Source organism: Gopherus flavomarginatus, chromosome 2, assembly GCF_025201925.1.
Source record: "Gopherus flavomarginatus isolate rGopFla2 chromosome 2, rGopFla2.mat.asm, whole genome shotgun sequence".
NCBI lineage: Eukaryota > Metazoa > Chordata > Testudines > Testudinidae > Gopherus > Gopherus flavomarginatus.
The window spans coordinates 1,974,477-1,994,055 of record NC_066618.1 but is presented as its reverse complement, the minus strand read 5'-3'; the positions used below and the strand labels follow the sequence as shown (position 1 = coordinate 1,994,055).

At 62.1% G+C, this 19,579-nt stretch overlaps 1 protein-coding gene across 1 annotated transcript in view; it reads left to right on the top strand.

Moving 5' to 3' along the window:
* The window catches only part of LOC127045947 (SCO-spondin-like), a 162,019-nt gene that overhangs the window by 65,658 nt on the left and 76,782 nt on the right, over nucleotides 1–19,579 (top strand). Inside the window, exons 40-53 of the mRNA XM_050942846.1 lie at nucleotides 1,930–2,089; nucleotides 2,448–2,502; nucleotides 3,108–3,227; nucleotides 3,492–3,710; nucleotides 5,169–5,296; nucleotides 7,027–7,168; nucleotides 9,289–9,444; nucleotides 9,961–10,150; nucleotides 12,620–12,659; nucleotides 13,833–13,890; nucleotides 13,994–14,114; nucleotides 15,332–15,554; nucleotides 16,473–16,614; nucleotides 19,056–19,211. Coding sequence (XP_050798803.1) covers nucleotides 1,930–2,089; nucleotides 2,448–2,502; nucleotides 3,108–3,227; nucleotides 3,492–3,710; nucleotides 5,169–5,296; nucleotides 7,027–7,168; nucleotides 9,289–9,444; nucleotides 9,961–10,150; nucleotides 12,620–12,659; nucleotides 13,833–13,890; nucleotides 13,994–14,114; nucleotides 15,332–15,554; nucleotides 16,473–16,614; nucleotides 19,056–19,211 — 1,910 coding nt within the window. The remainder of the gene's footprint in view (nucleotides 1–1,929; nucleotides 2,090–2,447; nucleotides 2,503–3,107; nucleotides 3,228–3,491; nucleotides 3,711–5,168; nucleotides 5,297–7,026; nucleotides 7,169–9,288; nucleotides 9,445–9,960; nucleotides 10,151–12,619; nucleotides 12,660–13,832; nucleotides 13,891–13,993; nucleotides 14,115–15,331; nucleotides 15,555–16,472; nucleotides 16,615–19,055; nucleotides 19,212–19,579) is intronic.

Below are 19,579 nucleotides of genomic sequence, written 5' to 3'. Positions count from 1 at the left end.
ACAACCTCCCTAGGCAATTTATTCCAGCGTTTAACTACTCTGACAGTTAGGAACTTTTTCCTAATGTCCAACCTAAATCTCCCTTGCTGCAGTTTAAGCCCGTTGCTTCTTGTTCTATCATTGGAGGCTAAGGTGAACAAGTTTTCTCCCTCCTCCTGATGACACCCTTTTAGATACCTGAAAACTGCTATCATGTCCCTTCTCAGTCTTCTCTTTTCCAAACTAAACAAACCCAATTCCTTCAGCCTTCCTTCATAGGTCATGTTCTCAAGACCTTTAATCATTCTTGTTGCTCTTCTCTGGACCCTCTCCAATTTCTCCACATCTTTCTTGAAATGCGGTGCCCAGAACTGGACACAATACTCCAGTTGAGGCCTGACCAGTGCAGAGTAAAGTGGAAGAATGACTTCTCGTGTCTTGTTTACAACACTCCTGTTAATGCATCCCAGAGTCACGTTTGCTTTTTTTGCAACAGCATCACACTGTTGACTCATATTAAGCTTGTGGTCCACTATGACCCCTAGATCTCTTTCTGCCATACTCCTTCCTAGACAGTCTCTTCCCATTCTGTATGTGTGAAACTGATTGTTCCTTCCTAAGTGGAGCACTTTGCATTTGTCTTTGTTACACTTCATCCTGTTTACCTCAGACCATTTCTCCAACTTGTCCAGATCATTTTGAATTTTGACCCTGTCCTCCAAAGCAGTTTCAATCCCTCCCAGTTTGGTATCGTCCGCAAACTTAATAAGCTACTTTCTATGCCAACATCTAAATCGTTCTTCTTCTTCTTCTTCTCTTCCCTTTGCCTTTCTGTTTTCTTCCCAGCTCGTCTCCTTCTTGGACCCCAGTCTATATAGTGACACTTGAGTCCTGCTTAGCGGCACCTTAACCAGCCATTTCACTAAAGTCTTTCACGCTGACCAGCCCTAACATACGGCAAAATCATTCTTTTCCCCCTGAGACCCCAGCCCCTTGGTTGATTTAAATCTTGTCAAATTAGTTACACAACAGCCAGAAACAATCAAAGCACCAACCAGAGACCAGCCAGATAAACCAGAGCAGTGGGGCCCATACAGGGGCGCTCTAGGAATTTTGCCGCCCTAAGCACAGCAGGCAGGCTGCCTTCCGCGGCTTGTCTGCAGAGGGTCCGCTGGTCCTCCGAAGCCGCGGGACCAGCGGACCCTCCACAGGCAAGCCACCGAGGGTAGCCTGCCTGCCGCCCTCGCGGCGCCAGCAGAGCTCCCCCCGCGGCTTGCCGCCGCAACCACGCGCTTGGCATGCTGGGGCCTGGAGCCGCCCATGGGTCCATAGAGACAAAACAACACCGAAGTGGGGATGTCACACCCCAAGTGCAGAGAAGTGATTCCTTGCCAGACAGTATGCTGCCAATTAAGAGACTCTGCATATCTGGTGATAGTGGCTGCTATTACGAGGGCCACCGACATTCCACTGTTGATATATAGAAGGAATGTGAGGATGTGACTTTCTGGTAGGAGGCTGGAGTGGGCACCGGGCATTGGGCTCTGGGTGTGGGTACCAGACGCTGTGCTCTGGGTAGACGGCTAGGGGTGGGCATTGGGTAGGGGGTGGGGGTGGGCAGTGGGCTTTGGGCAAGGAGCTATGGTGGGCATCAGGCAGTGGGCTCTGGTAGGGGGCTGTGGTGGGCAGTGGACAGTAGACTGGGTGGGCACCGGGCAGTGGGCTCTGGTGGGGGGCTGCAGTGGGCAGTGGGCTCTGGGAGTGGGCCCCGGGCAGTGGGCTCTGGTGGGGGGGCTGCAGTGGGCTCTGAGGATGGGCACCGGGCAGTGGGTATTAGGTGCCAGGCACTCTAATCAGGAGACTACACTTTAAGCCCCAGTCCTTCCCCTGCTGGCGCTGTGCTCCCAGCCAGCTCTAACCGCACCCCTCTGCCTGCCTTTCCCCATGCAGGTGCCAGACAGATCCATGCGAGGAGTGCGAGCACCATGGCTGGTTGCACGCCATTGGCGACCGCTGGCGATCGGGGCAGTGCCAGGTGTGCCAGTGCCTGCCCAACCTGACAGTGCAGTGCTCCCAGTACTGCCCGTACAGCACCGTGGGGTGCCCTGAGGTGAGCCTGGCACCCAGCCCTGCCCTCTGAGCTGGGGGAGGGAGGCCCAGTCACCCCCGGGGGTGCAGCCCCGGCTGGTGGGAGCTGGCATTTCCTTAGAGGGGCTGCTGGTCCCAGCTGGGGAGCCCTTCGGCAGGGGCTAGGGGCAGGGCGAGGTTTGGGGGTTCATGGGGACTTGAGGGGTCTGGGCATGACCCTCCCATGGTGTCTCCAGCTCAGGGCAGGGCTGGTTGGAGCCCCACTGGGGGCTGGGAGACTTAGCGAGGGGCTGTGACGGGAGGCCGCCCTGCGGCGCGGGTACTGGGCTGGCACCCCAGGGAGCTCCGGGGCTCAGGCTGGTTCCAATGTCTCCCCACAGGGGCGGGCGCTGGTGGAGGGCAGGGGTGAGGCCTGCTGCTACTGCGCTGAAGTGGGTGAGTCCTGCGCTGGGAGGGAGTCCGGGAGGGTCATAGGGCCCATGGCTCCATGGTGCTGGGGGGGAGGGGTTGTGGGGCCTGTGGCTTCATGGCGCTGGGGGGAGGCCTGGGGGGTGGGGCCTGTGGCTCCATGGTGCTGGGGGGCCAAGGGGGCAGTGCTGCCATGCTTGGGCCATGGCGCTGGGGGAGGAGCCGGGAGGGGTCATGGGGCCCATTGCTGCATGGCACTGGGGGGCAGGAAGGGAGGGACTTTCACAAGACATGCCCCAGCCAGTCCTGGCGCCCCCCCCTGCATCCCTACCTGGCACACCCCCCCTGCCGATGCCCCTCAGACCTAACCCGCAGCCCCCCAGTAGCCTGTGCTGTCCCCAGTGTGGGGGCGGCCGCGGGGCGGATTCTGCAGCCCCCTGGGCTCCCCTGAGATGTGCTGCCCCTTTCCCCTGGGATCGAAGGCAGCAGCGAGCCTGGCCCCCCAAGGGGGAAGGGAGGTACATGGAGGACTCCTGTCCCCAGGGCTGTGTGTGGATACCCTGGGTGGGAGCCGTGGTGTGTGTGGCCCAGAGTGGAAGGGACCAAGGCAGAAATCCTGTCTCCCCTCTCAGGTGAGAGCAGGACCAGCGCGCCTGCTGTGCCACCGACTGGGCCCCCGGGCACCACCCTGGCCAGCCCAGCTGCCTCCACCAGCCCTCCGCTCATCACCTTCCCGCTGCCCCCTCTTGGAGGTAAGTCCTGGCTCCACGGGCCCCCACGGGCGGGGGGGGGGTGTCACTCAGACAGGGGTCTCTGAGGTGGACTCAACGGGGCCGGGTCAGGCTCTGACTCCCAGCACGGGGCAGGGGCATCTCCTGAGTTGGGCTCTGCTGCCAAGCTCCTCCACCCGGCTCAGCTCCCTTGGGTACCTTGGCCAGTCCGAGCCGCCTGCCTCTGTCTCTGCCCCCCTCCGTGCACAGCAGCACCCGTGACCCCCGTCTCTGTCCTGTCTGCAGACCGGTGCTATGGCCCCTTGGGCCTGGCCTCCTTGCCAGCCAGCTGCTTCACAGCCTCCTCCCAGCAGCCGGAGAACCCTGCCCACGCGGGGCGCCTCAACCACGTGCTCCCTGGCTCGGACCTGCAGGGCTGGGGGCCCCAGGCAGAGGTGTACCACGAGCTGCTCTCCAAGCCGCCCTACCTGCAGGTGGATCTGCTGGAGCCCAGGAACCTCACAGGTAGGTGCCTGGCCTGGCATCGCGGGGTGTAAAGCCATGGAAAAGAAGCAGTGAGAGAGAAAAAGGCCTCTGGATAAATTCCTGGAGGTTAAGTGCATTAATGGCTATTAGCCAGGCTGGGTAAGGAATGGTGTCTCTAGCCTCTGTTTGTCAGAGGGTGGAGATGGATGGCAGGAGAGAGATCACTTGATCATTGCCTGTTAGGTTCACTCCCTCTGGGGCACCTGGCACTGGCCACTGTTGGTAGACAGGTGTCACGGAGTCCCCAGGCGATGCTCTGGAACTGCTCCCCACAAAGCCAGTCAGGACTTTGGGGAGCCTCCTCTCCCTTGGAGCATTCAGCATCCTCTGCCCCTCCGTGCGCTTCCCACAGCGAGTCCACCCAGGTGGGGTCCTGGGGAAGCCAGAGGGTCCTGCACCCCCACTTGGCAGTCAGATGTGACTCTCAGCCAGCCAGTAACACAGAGGTTTATTTGGATGAGAGGAACACAGTCCAACACAGGTCTTGCCGGTACAGACAACAGGACCCCACTTAGTTAGGTCCATCTGGGGGCCCCAGCCAGCTTCAAACTGAGAAACGCTCCAGTCTCTCACTCAACCTCCCCCTGGCTCCTCCCCCAGCCTTTGTCCAGATTCCCTGGCAGAGGTGTCACCTGGCCTTCAACCCCCCTCCTGGTTCTCAGGTGACATGCTCAGGTATCCTCCCTTCCCCAATGCCAGCAGTCCCAGCACAACTCCCCTGCCACCTTCCCAGGTCAATGCTCCCCACTCAGCATTCACAGAACACAGCCAGAACACCCCACTTGGTCACAACAGGACACTGGGCTGGACGGACCTTTGGTCTGACCCAGTCTGGCTACTCTTATGTGCTTATATGCTCCTGCGCCTCCCGGAAGCCCCCTGCGTTCCCTGGCTTCTGGGAGGCGCAGGAGACCCCAGAGCCCTAGGGCAGTGCTGGGGAGTGGTGCCAGGCTGCCTGCTACACATCCCCCACTGCTTGGTGCCCTGCCCTGGATCTCTATACCCTGGGCTGGGCAAAATGCGGGGCCCCTTCAGAGCCCTCAGCAGCCCAGGACCCGGTTACTGCCTGGGCCACCTGTATCCCTAGGAAGACATGGGTCACTGAGCCGGGGCATCATCCTCAGCCCTTGGCTGTTGGCTGTGGGACTCCCTGCCACTGGATAAGAGGCTGAGCCATCCGGCAGGCCAGTCCCGGGCTGACAGCACTGGGTCCTGCTCTCCAGGTGAGCGGGCTGGGGACGATCGTATGGCGCTGTGCAGCCGGGGTGCCAGGCCCAACTGGGCTGGCATCAGACCCAACCCTCCCATAGCCCTGCTGCCAAGGGGCAGCTCTCAGCTCACAGGCTGGTGCTGATTCCTGGGTCTCCCCAGCCCATACCCCGGAGAGCCCCGTGTCCCTGCAAGGGCCCTGAGCTGTGCTGTGTTCTCATCCCCCAGGGGTAGTGGTGCAGGGGGCAGGCTCCTCGGACGCCTTCGTTACCAGCTTCCTCCTGCAGTTCAGCATGGACGGGCTGAGGTGGCACGCATACCGGGAGGTCTCTGCGGACGCCCAGCCGGAGCCCAAGGTACCTTCCTGACCAAGCCCCCCAGCAGCCGTGCGGAGGCGTCCGGGGGGAACTTGGTTTGGGGGCTGTCACAGCTCCACTGGCCCAGGGCTCCCCCGGGGCTCTGGAGCGGTACCTGGGAGGACCCTGTTAGAGTGTTGCCCCCTTAGGGTCATGCTCCTTCACTGGTGTAAGCCTCGACCCCCCCGCCTCCTGGGGCCGCACCTCTGAGCCTTCAGTCCTCGCTTCCCGCCATGAAACCCCGCAGCGAGCCCACTCAAATCTCACCCCTGGGAGGCGTACACCCCACAGGGAGCAACGACCCGACCTCTTGAGACTCAGTGCCTCTTGGCAGCGGTGTAGGAGCAGGAGGGTTATTAGACGTCTGGACTCACAGAGACCTTCCATGGTTAGCACAGAGAAGGGGAAAGTTACAGCAGGGGCCAGCGAGGTGTGTCCAGAGCGCCCGTGGGCTCAGACCCCTCTGTGGAGTCCCCCCCACCCCAGTCCAGAAGTGTGTCTCCAGCCGCCCATGACCCACAGGTGGTCACCCCCCTACTCCTCGGTCTTTGTTCCTCTCCTCCCTGGACAAACAGGGCTGCCCGGTCTCCTCCTGACTCCTGTTTGCTCCTCCGTAGCTAGGTAATAAATAGCTGGGCCCCACATGGATCTCTGGATTTTTCTGCAAAGAAAACACTCCCCCGCCACCACCTGCAGCGCATAGGAGAAACTGAGGCACACACAATATGCATACAAAATATTCTGGAAAAATCCCACTTCATTCCAGGGGTCTGCTCCCCTGGGGGTGTATGTGAGGCTGTGGCTGTGTGAGCATTTGGATATGCAGGAACTTTTGTGCATGCGTGTATCTTTGTGTGTGTGCACATGCTTGGGGTGTGCGCATATGTGTGTGTTTGGGGGGGCGCATATCATAGAATCATAGGGCTGGAAGGGACTCCAGAGGTCATCTAGTCCAGCCCCCTGCACTCACGGCAGGACCAAGTATTGCCCAGACCGTCCCTGACAGGGGTTTGTCCAGCCCGCTCCTAAAAATCCCCAGTGATGGAGACTCCACAACCTCCCTAGGCAATTTATTCCAGTGCTTAACCACCCTGACAGGTAGGAGGTTTTTCCTAATGTCCAACCTAAACCTCCCTTGCTGCAATTTAAGCCCATTGCTTCTTGTCCTGTCCTCAGAGGTTAAGAAGAACATTATTTCTCCCTCCTCCTTGTAACAACCTTTTATGTACTTGAAAACTGTTCTCATGTCCCCTCTCAGTCTTCTCTTCCCAGACTAAACAAACCCAATATTTTATATCTTCCCTCATAGCTCATGTTTTCTAGAACTTTCATCATTTTTGTTGCTCTTCTTTGAACTTTCTCCACATATGTGTGTATGTTTTTGGGGTGTGAATGTATGTTTGGGGTGTGTGCGTGTGTTTAGGGTTGTGTGTTCTGGGTGTATGTTTGCAAGTGTTTGGGACGTGTGTGTGTGTGTGTGTTTGGGGCGTGTGTGTGTGCATGTCTTGGGAGGTGTTTGGAGCATGTGTGTGTGTGTGTGTTCAGAGCCTGTGCGTGTGTTGGGAGGTATTTGGGGTGTGTATGTTTGGGGCGTGCATGTGTGTATGTGTTGGGAGGTGTTCAGGATGTGTGTGTGTGTGTGTGTGTGTGTGTGCATGTTCGGGGCATGTGCGTGTTTGTGGCGTCTGTGCAGCATATGGGGCTGAGCCGGCTGGTCGCTCCCCCTGCAGCTGTTCCTGGGGAACGCCGATGACTCCACGCCGGTGGTGAGGACTTTCCAGCGCATGGTCCGTGCCCGGCACGTCCGCATCCTCCCCCACGACTTCCACAACGGGATCTTTCTGCGCGCGGAGCTGCTGGGCTGCGAGAGAGGTACCACACCCTGGCCCCTCCCGGGGGTGCTGTCACGGACTCACAGATCGTGCCCACTCGTGGCCCCATGCAGTCCATGGGGGGTGCCCCTTCAGTGCGGCAGCTCTTCTCGGGGGGCCACTCTCTCTTGGGGTCAGGCCCCTCCACCTCCTGGAGCCGCACCTCTCTGAGCCTCAGCACGTCTGTCTGTGCCGTGGGCCCCCTCAGGGAGTCCCCTCGCTCTGGAGTCCCTGGGCCTCCACCCCAGAAGGGGTTGATGCCTTCTGTTCTCTAGCCCAGAGCAACTCTCAGCCAGCGTAACACAGGAGGGTTTATTGAGAGCTGAACACAGCACAGGAAACTCTCAGGGCCTCAGGCCTGGCTCCCTCAGCCCCGCGCATCCCAGTCCCCCTGCAGCCAGGTGGACTCTGCCTGCTCCCCCTCTCCAGCCCAGAGCCCCCCTGCTTCCCAGCTGGGCCTCCGGTATCCCCGGCCCCAAGCCCCCTCTGTCCATTGTCTTCTCTCCAGGGAAACAGGGTTGCCTGGGTCTCCTCTCCCCTCTTCTGTCCTCTGGCCCCTCTGGCTGGAACCGGCTGGTCAGGTCACCGGGGTCCTCTCGCCGCAGCCCATTGTCCTCCCACTGGCCAGAACTGACTGCGACTCCTGAGCTGGGTCTCCGGATCACCAGGTCCCCAGTCGCTGGGGTCTCCATCCTCCTGGCCATTGGCTGGGGTCCCAAGTTCCCTCTCCTGTCCTCTGGAACAACAAAGTCCCTCTCCCCTCCCCTTGTTAAACCCATAACACCCAGGGGAACTCAGTCCTCCTCCCTCTGCATGCCACCCCCTGGAAAACACGGAAAAAAACCAAGAAACCCCCACACTCTGTCACAGGGGGTCTGGAGAGAGGCAGGGGAAGGTGGAGGGGCAAGGGGCAGATGCGATGAGGGCGCCCCCTGGGGTTGGAGTCTGGTTTCTCAGGACAGGGGCATCTCCAGGGACTGACCTGGAATTGCCTCATTCCCCCTCGTGACAATGCGGTTCTGGCGGGACCCAACTGAGAGTGCCAGTTCAGGACCAATTGCTCAAACAGGACAGTCAAAGCCCAAGGCTGGGGTTTTTCCACCTCTAAGGCAAACCAAACCAACCAAACAAAAAGGACTTCGGTTTCAGCCCACTGGCTAACCACAAGTCACACAAGCAATTTCCTTAGACACCCCAGTCTCCCAGTATCACCACCAGTGCCACCCGTCCTGGGGATGAATAGTTATGAAAACCAACACCCCAGTAAAAGAAAAAGGTTCTCTTGATCCCAAAGGACCAAGCCCCAGACCCAGGTCAATATACATATCAGATCTTACCCACAAATCACGCTGTTGCCAATCCTTATAGAATCTAAAATCTAAAGGTTTATTCATAAAGGGAAAAAGATAGAGATGAGAGCTAGAATTGGTTAAATGGAATCAATTCCATACAGTGATGGCAAAGTTCTTAGTTCAGGCTTGTAGCAGTGATGGAGTAAACTGCAGGTTTAAATCAAGTCTCTGGAGAACATCCCCTGCTGGGATGGGTCATCAGTCCTTTGTGCAGAGCTTCAGTTTGTAGCAAAGTCCCTCCAGAGGTAAGAAGCAGGATTGAAGACAAGATGGAGATGAGGCATCAGCCTTATATAGGCACTTCCAGGTGTAAGAACACTCCTTTGTTCTTACTGTGGAAAATTACAGCAAAATGGAGTCTGCAGTCACATGGGCCAGTTTCTGCACACCCTGCTGAGTTACAAGGCGTATCTGCCTCCTCTTAATGGGTTAATTGTGTAGCTGATGGTCCTTAATGGGCCATCAGGCAGGCTAAGCAGAGCTAACACCCACTTGTCTTGGATCTTTCCCAGTAACACAGCACAAGTTTGAAATACAGACAGTATAGAGCCAATACTTATAACTTCAACTACAAAATGATACAGACATACAGACAGCATAATCATAACCAGCAACTTATAACTTGGTCTTAGACACCTTATATGACCCCCTTTACATAAGATTTGGTGCCACTACAGGACCATGGTTGCAAACCATGTTCTATATGATCCCAGTTTATATCAATAACGTCACACCCCCATACCTGCTTTTCTCTCCTCCCTGCCCCCAGTGACCCCTAGGGCACCGACCACACCGCCGGGCCGGAGGCCCTGCCGAACCGGGGAGTTCCAGTGCCGCAACGGACGCTGTGTCCCCGCTGGGCCCCACGGCACCATGTGCAACGGAGTCGATGATTGTGGAGACTTCTCGGACGAGCTGCGCTGCGGTGAGCAGTAGGATCCAGCCTGGGGGCAGTGCTGGGGCCAACCCTGCGGGGCTCAGGGAGTGTCCTGGGGTCTCGGCCTGTCCCTTGCTGGCTGGGCAGTGGCTGTGTGGCTGTTCAACCCTAACCCTAACCCGTGGGCCTCCCCAGAGGGAGCAGCAGCTTAGTGCTGGGGGAGCAAGCTTTGCAAACCACCTCTGAGGTAGCTGCAGCTCAGGTCTGGGAGGGTAAGTCCCGTCCGATCAGGCCGCCTCCTAGCCCAGAGGGGGCTGCCTTTCCATGGTGGCAGAGCAAAGCCCACAGACCAGGCGCTTGGAGCTGCAGCCACATGCTAGAGTAGGAGGGCCCGGGGTAGGGCTGCCAGACACAGGAAATGTCCCCCTGGGCCTTGGCCTGGAGCCTGGGAAAGGCTGAGCTGGGCTGGCTTGTGCAGCCTCTGCTCCCATGCCTGCCCGGAGAGCTCCCTCCTCCCAGCATTGCTCGGCCGCTTACCAGCCCCGGCTCTGTGCCCCCTCGCAGGGACAGCCCCGTCTGTGGGGCCCTCCGCCCCCTGGCGCTGCCCCCTCTCCCACTTCCACTGCGCACTGTCTGTCGGCTGCATCGACGCCTCCCGGCGGTGTGACGGCGTCAGCGACTGTCCAGACGGCACCGACGAGGCCGGCTGCGGCGCCCTGCGCGGGAGCACGGTGCCCCCTGCCAGCACAGCCAGGTACCGCGTGAGGCAGAGGTGGGGGTTTCCCTGGGCTCCTGTGACGATGCCTGTCGGAGACAGGAATGTGTCGCAGAGACAGCTGGCGGGTGTACAGTGAGGGGCAAGTCTGGGCGGCCCATCCTGGGGTCAGCGTAGGAGCGAACCCTGCCGCCTGTCCCCAGGCCTGGGCCTGAGCCGTGGGGCCCCAGCCCTGCCACTGGGAAGAGATTCCCCAGCTAGGTCCATCCCAATACCCCACTGTCACGGAGTCCCTGGGCGATGCTGAACTGCTCAAGATAGTTAAGACCAAAGCAGAGTGTGAAGAACTTCAAAAAGATCTCACAGAACTAAGTGATTGGGCAACAAAATGGCAAAATGAAATTTAATGTGGATAAATGTAAAGTAATGCACAATGGAAAAAATAACCCCAACTATACATACAATATGATGGGGGCTCATTTAGCTACAACGAGTCAGGAAAAAGATCTTGGAGTCATTGTGGATAGTTCTCTGAAGATGCCCATGCAGTGTGCAGAGGTGGTCAAAAAAGCAAACAGGATGTTAGGAATCATTGAAAAGGGGATAGAGAATAAGGCCTCGTCCAGACTACCCGCCGTATCGGCGGGTTAAAATCGATTGCTCGGGGATCGATATATCGCATCTAATCTAGACGCGATGTATCAATCCCCGAGCGCGCTTATATCGATTCCGGAACTCCATCAACCCCAACGGAGTTCCGGAATCGACAGGGAGAGCCGCGAACATCGATCCCGCGCCGTGTGGACGGGCGAGTAATCCGATCTGAGATATTCGACTTCAGCTACGTTATTCACGTAGCTGAAGTTGCGTATCTAAGATCGATTTCCCCCCCCTAGTGTGGACCAGCCCTCTGACTGAGAATATCTTATTGCCCTTATATAAATCCATGGTACGCCCACATCTCGAATACTGTGTACAGATGTGGTCTCCTCACCTCAAAAAAGATATTCTAGCACTAGAAAAGGTTCAGAGAAGGGCAACTAAAATGATTAGGGGTTTGGAACGGGTCCCATATGAGGAGAGATTAAAAAGGCTAGGACTTTTCAGCTTAGAAAAGAGGAGACTAAGGGGGGATATGACAGAGGATATAAAATCATGAGTGATGTGGAGAAAGTGGATAAGGAAAAGTTATTTACTTATTCCCATAATACAAGAACTAGGGGTCACCAAATGAAATTAATAGGTAGCAGGTTTAAAACAAACAAAAGGAAGTTCTTCTTCACGCAGTGCACAGTCAACTTGTGGAACTCCTTACCTGAGGAGGTTGTGAAGGCTGTGACTATAACAGCGTTTAAAAGGGAACTGGATAAATTCATGGAGGTTAAGTCCATTAGTGGCTATTAGCCAGGCTGGGTAAGGAATGGTGTCTCTAGCCTCTGTTTGTCAGAGGGTGGAGATGGATGGCAGGAGAGAGATCACTTGATCATTGCCTGTTAGGTTCACTCCCTCTGGGGCACCTGGCATTGGCCACTGTCGGTAGACAGGATACTGGGCTAGATGGACCTTTGGTCTGACCCAGTGTGGCCATCCTTATGTTCTTATGATGCTCCGGAACTGCTCCCTGCAAAGCTAGACAGGACTCTGGGGAAGTCTCCTCTGAGCAGACTGTCTCCAGGGCAAGAAGCTCACACGGCTTCACCTTCCTGGGTCTGATCTTGGAGCATTCAGCATCCTCTGCCCCTCCGTGCGCTTCCCACAGCGAGTCTGCCCAAGTGGGGTCCTGGGGAAGCCACAGGGTCCTGCACCCCCACTTCACAGTCAGACGTGACTCTCAGCCAGCCAGTAACACAGAGGTTTATTCGATGACAGGAACAGGGTCTAAAACAGAGCTTGTAGGTCCAGAGAACAGGACCCCTCGGCCGGGTCCATTCTAGGGGGCAGTGAGCCATTCCCCACGTCTGCCCTCACTCCTCGTCCTCAGCCAGCCCCAAATTGACTCACCCTCCAGCCCCTGCTCCTCTGGACTTTGGCCTTTTCCGGGCTTCTCCAACACTGTTAGCATCCCCTTGCAGGGGGGGAGGGCCCAGGCCATTAGTTGCCACGGGACAGAGTGTCGGCCATTTATGTACACTGACCACCACCTAGAGACTTAAGAACTGCATGGGAGAAACTCAGGCACCCCCACAGTATTCAGAGGAAACTTTAAGAACAGTCCCACTTTGTCACACCCAGCCCCCCACCCCCCCTGGTGTATCTACCATTCCCCAGGCCCCGCTGGCCAGCAGGCGCGTGTTGCCCTGTGCACCCCTGGCTCTGCGGGGCTCTTCCTCTCCCGGGAGCCTTGCCCTGAATCACTCCCCAGCATGGCAGAGCTGAGCGGCAGGCCTGGGCCGGGGGTTCCCCCAGGCCGGTGGAGAGGGGCTGCCCCATGCCCTGGGACTGGAGCCCCCGGGAGGCAGCTTTCTGTGGGGGCACCACTAATTCACCCCTTTGCTGTGATTCTCTCAGCAGCTGGGCCCCCAGGCAGACCTCGTCACCCGCCAAGGAGGTGAGAGAGCCTGCAGCGGGGGAAGGGAGGGGAGTCTCCCAGCTGCCCTGTTCGTGTGTTAATGGCCTGTCCCCACGTCCCCCGCCCCCCCACCCTGCCTGGCTGGGCTGCCACCCAGGGAGGGACCCCTGTGAGGAGGGGAGCGGCTGGCTGCAGGGGTGGGGGAAGGGGAAATAAATGGCTGGAGGGGGTAGGCAGGGGAGCGGCTGGCTGCAGGGGTGGGGGAAGGGGAAATGAATGGCTGGAGGGGGTGGGGAGGGGAGCGGCTGGCTGCAGGGGTGGGGGAAGGGGAAATGAAAGGCTGGAGGGGGTGGGCAGGGGAGCGGCTGGCTGCAGGGGTGGGGGAGGGGGAAATGAATGGCTGGAGGGGGTGGGCAGGGGAGTGGCTGGCTGCAGGGGTGGGGGAGGGGGAAATGAATGGCTGGAGGGGGTGGGCAGGGGAGCGGCTGGCGGTGGGGGAGGGGGAAATGAATGGCTGGAGGGGGTGGGGAGGGGAGAGGCTGGCTGCAGGGGTGGGGGAGGGGGAAATGAATGGCTGGAGGGGGTGGGCAGGGGAGTGGCTGGCTGCAGGGGTGGGGGAGGGGGAAATGAAAGGCTGGAGGGGGTGGGGAGGGGAGCGGCTGGCGGTGGGGGAGGGGGAAATGAATGGCTGGAGGGGGTGGGCAGGGGAGCGGCTGGCTGCAGGGGTGGGGGAGTGGGAAATGAATGGCTGGAGGGGGTGAGGAGGGGAGAGGCTGGCTGCAGGGGTGGGGGAGGGGGAAATGAATGGCTGGAGGGGGTGGGGAGGGGAGCGGCTGGCGGTGGGGGAGGGGGAAATGAATGGCTGGAGGGGGTGGGCAGGGGAGTGGCTGGCTGCAGGGGTGGGGGAGGGGGAAATGAATGGCTGGAGGGGGTGGGCAGGGGAGCGGCTGGCTGCAGGGGTGAGGGAGGGGGAAATGAAAGGCTGGAGGGGGTGGGGAGGGGAGCGGCTGGCTGCAGGGGTGGGGGAGGGGGAAATGAATGGCTGGAGGGGGTGGGCAGGGGAGCGGCTGGCTGCAGGGGTGAGGGAGGGGCTGTCGATGGTGCCATGGGGTGCGGGTGGGTCACAGATGGTACCTGACCTGGCAGACTAGGGGAGAGGCGGCTGGGTGGCCGGTGGCAGGAGGGCTAACGGCTCTTTCCCCGATGGTGCAGGTGTCTAACGGCACAGAGGACTGGCTGTTCCCTGGAGACGTCCTCCCCACCCCCACAGGTACTGCCCTCCCCCCGCCATTGGGGGCCCTCCCGGGGTTACCCGCCGTGGGGGAGGGGTGCGGGGGGGGCACGGCCGCTCTGAGCTGCCCCATCTCCTGCAGGTCCCTGCAGCGAGCCGCTGGGCCTGGGCGATGGCAGGATCCGCTACCAGCAGCTGGGCGCCTCCTCCCACCGGGACAGCAACCCCCCGGACGCCGGGCGCCTCAACACGGTGCCCAACATGTGAGCAGCCCCCTGCGGCGTGACCAGCCCCTCCGGCCGGGGCATGGGGACGGGAACAGGGGGAGGGACCCTCTGGCCATGAGATGGGGGCGGGAATGGGGGGAGGGCCCCTCCAGCCAGGGCACAGGGGCAGAAATGGGGACAAGGCCCCTCCGGCCGGGGGATGGGGGAGGGAACGGGGGGAGGGCCCCTCCGGCCAGGGAACGGGGGCGGGAATGGGGGGAAGGGCGCTCCGGCCAGGGGATGGGGGTGGGAACGGGGGGAGGGCCCCTCCGGCCAGGGTGTGGGAGTGGGAATGGGGGCAGGGCCCCTTCGGGTGGGGCACAGGGGCGATAACGGGGGCAGGGCCCCTCTGACCGGGGTTCGGGGTTGGGAACAGGGGGAGGGCCCCTCCGGCCAGCGGACACAGGTTCCCCCCACACCCTGTGGCTGGAAGGAGATGGGCACGGTCAGGCTGGCGGGGTGGGAACTGACCCTGGGACGTGGTGGATTCTCCGTCCCCGGCGTTGGGGCTGGCCGTGTTTGGAAAGGCTCTGCCCAGCCGGCGCCTGGACCAGCGGCAGGGGTTAGTTCCGGTCAGTCTCAGGCGACGTCCGTGGTGCGAGCGAGGGCTGGGGTCCCCGCTCCCCCAGCCATGCTCACGCCAGCCTGTGCCAGCTGGAACAGCTGTGTGAGTTCATCCCGCGGCTCTCAGCTCGGCCCGGCTCCACCAGGGCCCCTGGCCGCCCCCCACCTGGCGAGCGGGGACTCATCCCCAGGCTCGGAGCATAGCCATAGACCTAGCTGGGAATGGACGGGGGGGCTCAGCCCCTGGGCGGGGGTTTCCAGGCTGCCTCGGGCTAGTTTCCCTGCTATGGAGTGGGGCTGGGATCAGTGGGTTGGGGTCTGTCCCTGCAGCATCTCAGGCGAGGGGCCGGAGGGCAGCCGAGGTCCCTGTGTGCCGTGCAGGGCGCTCTGTGTCACGTGTGGGTTCCAGGTGCTGCGACCAGCCCCCTTTCCCGCTGACGGGAGGGGAGTGGGTGCCCTGAGGGGGGTCATGCCCCGTGGCAGCTGCGGAGCCCCCTGAGGGATGGAGCCGTCAGGTGGCAGGGCCCTGGCGTCCATCGATCTTGGTGGGTGACTCCCCACTCCAGGGTGCCAGGGCCTGTGCGGCTCTCGCCCTCTCAGTCGGGGCTGGCGCTGGGCCTGCCCCATCGGTTCCCCTCTGCCCCTCCCAGACTGAACATCGAGCCAGGCTGGAGCCCCCTGGAGACCGACCACAGCCCCTACTTCCAGGTGGACTTCCTGCGGCCCACCTTCGTCAGCGCGCTGGTCACGCAGGGCGGCCCGACGGCCGGGGGCTACGTCACCAAGTACCGGCTGCAGTACAGCCACGACGGAGTGCACTACCACAACTACACGGGGGCAGCGCCCGGAGCCGCGCGCCCCCCGCCGGCTCAGGTACCTGCCCACGCCCCCCCCGGCCGCTGGGCCGTGTGCATGGCACGAGCTGTGCACCGTGCCCTCATCCCCAGAGCCCAGCGTGCCGCGCTCACCCGGTACTGCGGGTGCCCTGCCCAGTCAGTGCCCAGGCCACTGGGCCATGTGCATGGCATGAGCTCTGCACTGTGCCCTCATCCCCGGAGCCCAGCATGCCGCGCTCACCCGGTACCGCGGGTGCCCTGCCCAGTCAGTGCCCAGGCCGCTGGGCCGTGTGCATGGCATGAGCTCTGCATCGTGCCCTCATCCCCAGAGCCCAGTGTGCCATGCTCCCCCGGTACCGCGAGTGCCCTGGTGCAGCCCACGAGCTCTGCACCGTGCCCTCATCCCCAGAGCCCAGCGTGCTGTGCTCACCCGGTACCACGGGTGCCCTGGTGCAGCCCATGAGCTCTGCACCGTGCCCTCATTCCCACAGCCCAGCGTGCCGCGCTCACCCGGTACCGTGGGTACCCTGCCCAGTCAGTGCCCAGGCCACTGGGCCGTGTGCATGAGCTCTGCACCGTGCCCTCGTCTCCAGAGCCCAGCGTGCCGTGCTCACCTGGTACCGCGGGTGCCCTGCCCAGTCAGTGCCCGGGCCCTTGGGGGCGGCATTCAGGGTCTTTCCGGCCAGGCTGCTCCTGTCACTGCATGCTGGGACCCGTCGTCTCCAGGGGCTGCTCTTTCATGCCACGGAGGTGCCACCCTCAGGGGCCTGGCAAGTCACCAGCGTGGCCCTTAGCTGAAGCCGGAGATCTGGGTGCAGCCCAGACCCAGACCCCGCCTTGGTCATCCCCCGAGCCTGCCCCCTCCCCTCTCATGCCAGCTGGCAGTGGGGACAGAGCCTCTCCCCTGCCGGCCCTCCGGCCCCGGGCTGACTGCTCCTCTGCACCCCTCGGCCAGGTGCTGGAGGGCAACTTGGACAGCCACACGCCGGTGCAGCGGGAGCTGCACCCCCTGATCCTGGCCCGCTACCTGCGGCTGGTGCCTGTGGAGTATCACCGGAGCATCCACCTGCGCGTGGAGGTGCTGGGCTGCCCCTGGAGTGAGTGCTGCTCCCGCCGAGATGGTGGGGGGGGGGGGCTGAGACTCTGTGGGGCTGGGACAGGGAGCGAGGGTGGGGCTGTGACCTTCTGGGGCTGTGACAGGGAGTGGGGAGGGGCTGTCAGCTCGCAGGGCTGGGACAGGGAGTGGGGGGACCTGTGACCCTGCGGGGCTGGGACAGGGAGCAGGGGTGGGGCTGTGACCTTGTGGGGCTGGGACAGGGAGTGGGGAGGGGCTGTCAGCTCGCAGGGCTGGGACAGGGAGTGGGGGGACCTGTGACCTTGTGGGGCTGGGACAGGGAGTAGGGGGGGCTGTCACCTCGCAGGACTGGGACAGGAAGCGGGGGGGGGGTGGCTGTGACCCTGCGGGGCTGGGACAGGGAGTGGGGGGACCTGTGACCCTGCGGGGCTGGGACAGGGAGTGTGTTGTCAGGGGGCTGTGACCTTCTGGGGCTGGGACAGGGATTGAGGGGGTGGGGGTTGGGACCCTGCGGGGCTGGGACAGGGAGTCCCGAGGGGACTGTGACCCTGCGGGGCTGGGACAGGGAGTGGGTTGGGGGCAGGGGCTGTGACCTTCTGGGGCTGGGACAGGGAGCGGGTGGGGGGGTGAGGGCTGGGACCTTGCAGGGCTGGGACGGAGTGGGGGAGGACCATGACCCTGCAGGGCTGGGACAGGGAGCAGAGGGGTGGGGGCTGGGACCTTGCAGGGCTGGGACAGGGAGACGTGGGGGGGGGGGACCATGACCCTGCAGGGCTGGGACAGGGAGCGGGGGGGGTGGGGGCTGGTACCCTGCGGGGCTGGGACAGGGAGTCGTGGGGGGACTGTGACCCTGCGGGGCTGGGACAGGGAGCACGTGGAGGGGCCTGTGACTCTGCGGGGCTGGGACAGGGAGTGGGTTGGGGGTGAGGGGGGCTGTGACCTTCTGGGGCTGGGATTGGGAGTCAGGGAGTGGGGGCTGGGACAGGGAGTTGGGGGGGACCATGACCCTGCAGGGCTGGGACAGGGAGCGGGGGGGTGGGGGCTGGGACCCTGCGGGGCTGGGACAGAGAGTCGCGGGGGGGCTGTGACCCTGCGGGGCTGGGACAGGGAGTCGCGGGGGGACTGTGACTGTGCGGGGCTGGGACAGGGAGCAGGGGGGTGGGGGCTGGGACCCTGCGAGGCTGGGACAGGGAGCATGAGGGGGGGCTGGGACCCGGCAGGGCTGGGACAGTGAGCATGGGGGTAGGGCTGTGACCTTGTGGGGCTGGGACAGGGAGCAGGAGGGTGAGGGGGGGCTGGGCCCCTGGTACCCCTGGTCACTGCTCTAGCCCCTCGCCCTGGGCCGCTCGCCCCCTCCTCTGGAGCACCTTTCTCTGGCTCCTGCACAGGCTGGTGCCCCCAGCCCTATGCTCTGGCCCCTGTGGCCGCCCTGCAGTCCCTGCCAGGGGAGGGGTGGGTAGCACCAGGCCTCAGCCTTGCCCTCCGCTGTCGGGCGTTGGAGCAGGCAGCCCGGCTCCACCAGGCCCAGCCCTGCACTGAGCCTCACCTGCTCAGGGGCCCCTCCCTGCGTCTGCCCAGCCCCGACCGGTGCCAGGCCACAGGGCAGAGTCCTGGGCACCGGGGAGCAAAAGGCCTAGCCGGTTGCTGCCGATGGCCTGAGCCGCTGGAGCTGGGCCTGGGGCAGGGGGCGAGCACCTGGGGTCAGTCAGGGCTCCGCAGGGAGGAGCGACAAGGCCCTGAGCCAGGGACGGTTTGGCCAAGTCCCCAGGGAAACATCCCGTTACTGGGGAATCGTGGCTGGGGGCCAGAGAGCCGGGAGCAGGGAGAGCCAGAACTGCCCCAGCGGCAGGGCATGGACAGGCGAGGGGCTCTGCCCACGCGGGTGTGAGTGACTCAGACCCATTGCCCAGCTCCGTCGCCTGTTCCCAGGCACGGCCCCGCTAGCCATTCCCTCGCCCCGGGGACCAGCAGGCACTTGTCTCCCCCGCCCCCGCCCCTGCCCTATGGAGGTTTCTCTGAGCCCTTTCCGTCTCCCCAGCCCCTGCAATGTCTCCTGCCCTCCCCTGAGCCCCATTTCCCAGCACGGGCAGCTGTGGGTGCCTCTCTCACATGGCCAGGCCCTGGGCACGGCCGGTGAGGCCCGGAGCATTCTCCACTGAGCTGTCCAGCCTCTGCCTCGGGGAGCCCAGAGTGCATGGCTCTGCCTGGGATGGGGGTCACCGGGGCGTGCTGCTGGTCGGGGGGGCGGGGCTCGGGGCACTGTGTGAAGCCCCCACAGCCCTCTGTGATGGCAGGGCCGGCTGCAGGGCCTTCCTGGGCGAGCAGGGCTGTGCTAAGTGTGTGTGTGTGTGGGGGGGCAGGACAGGGAGACTTAGGGGGCAGGACAGGAGATCTAGGGGTCAGGAGCAGCTCAGCCAGCACCATGGCCCTCCCGCTGATTGGTTCCTTCTCCCTCTCCCACAGGTGCTGCACCACTGGGGACCAGCCCCACCTCCGAGCAGCCCCTGCTCCCCACGGCGACTCTGGTCCCAGGATCCAGGGTTCCCAGCACAGTCAATGAGAGCAGCGAGGCCAAATCCACGGGCCAGCCAGTGAGGCCAACGGGCACCGCAGCAGCAGGTGAGACTGGGCTGGGAGCAGGGCAGAGACGTGGCACCAGGTGCTGGGTCCCCCCCAATTAGAGAGCAGGAGTGTCCTAGGCACTGGGGACGGCAGCAGCCCCACAGTCCCCAAACCAGCCCTGCGCCCTGCTGCCCCAGGGGGTGGTGTCACTGAAAGCAAATCTCAAATCAAATCGCAAAGCAGATCTCAGATAAAACTGGCTGGCCCCAGGGTTCGGATACATTTTCCAGCAGCCTCCTGGCCTGAGAGAATAGTCTTCTGTCTCCCAACCAGCCTGGCAATTAGCACAGGGTAATTTACCCATGAAACAGCTCAGATACAGGTCACCACAGCCTTCACAGAGACACACAGACAATAATCCTATT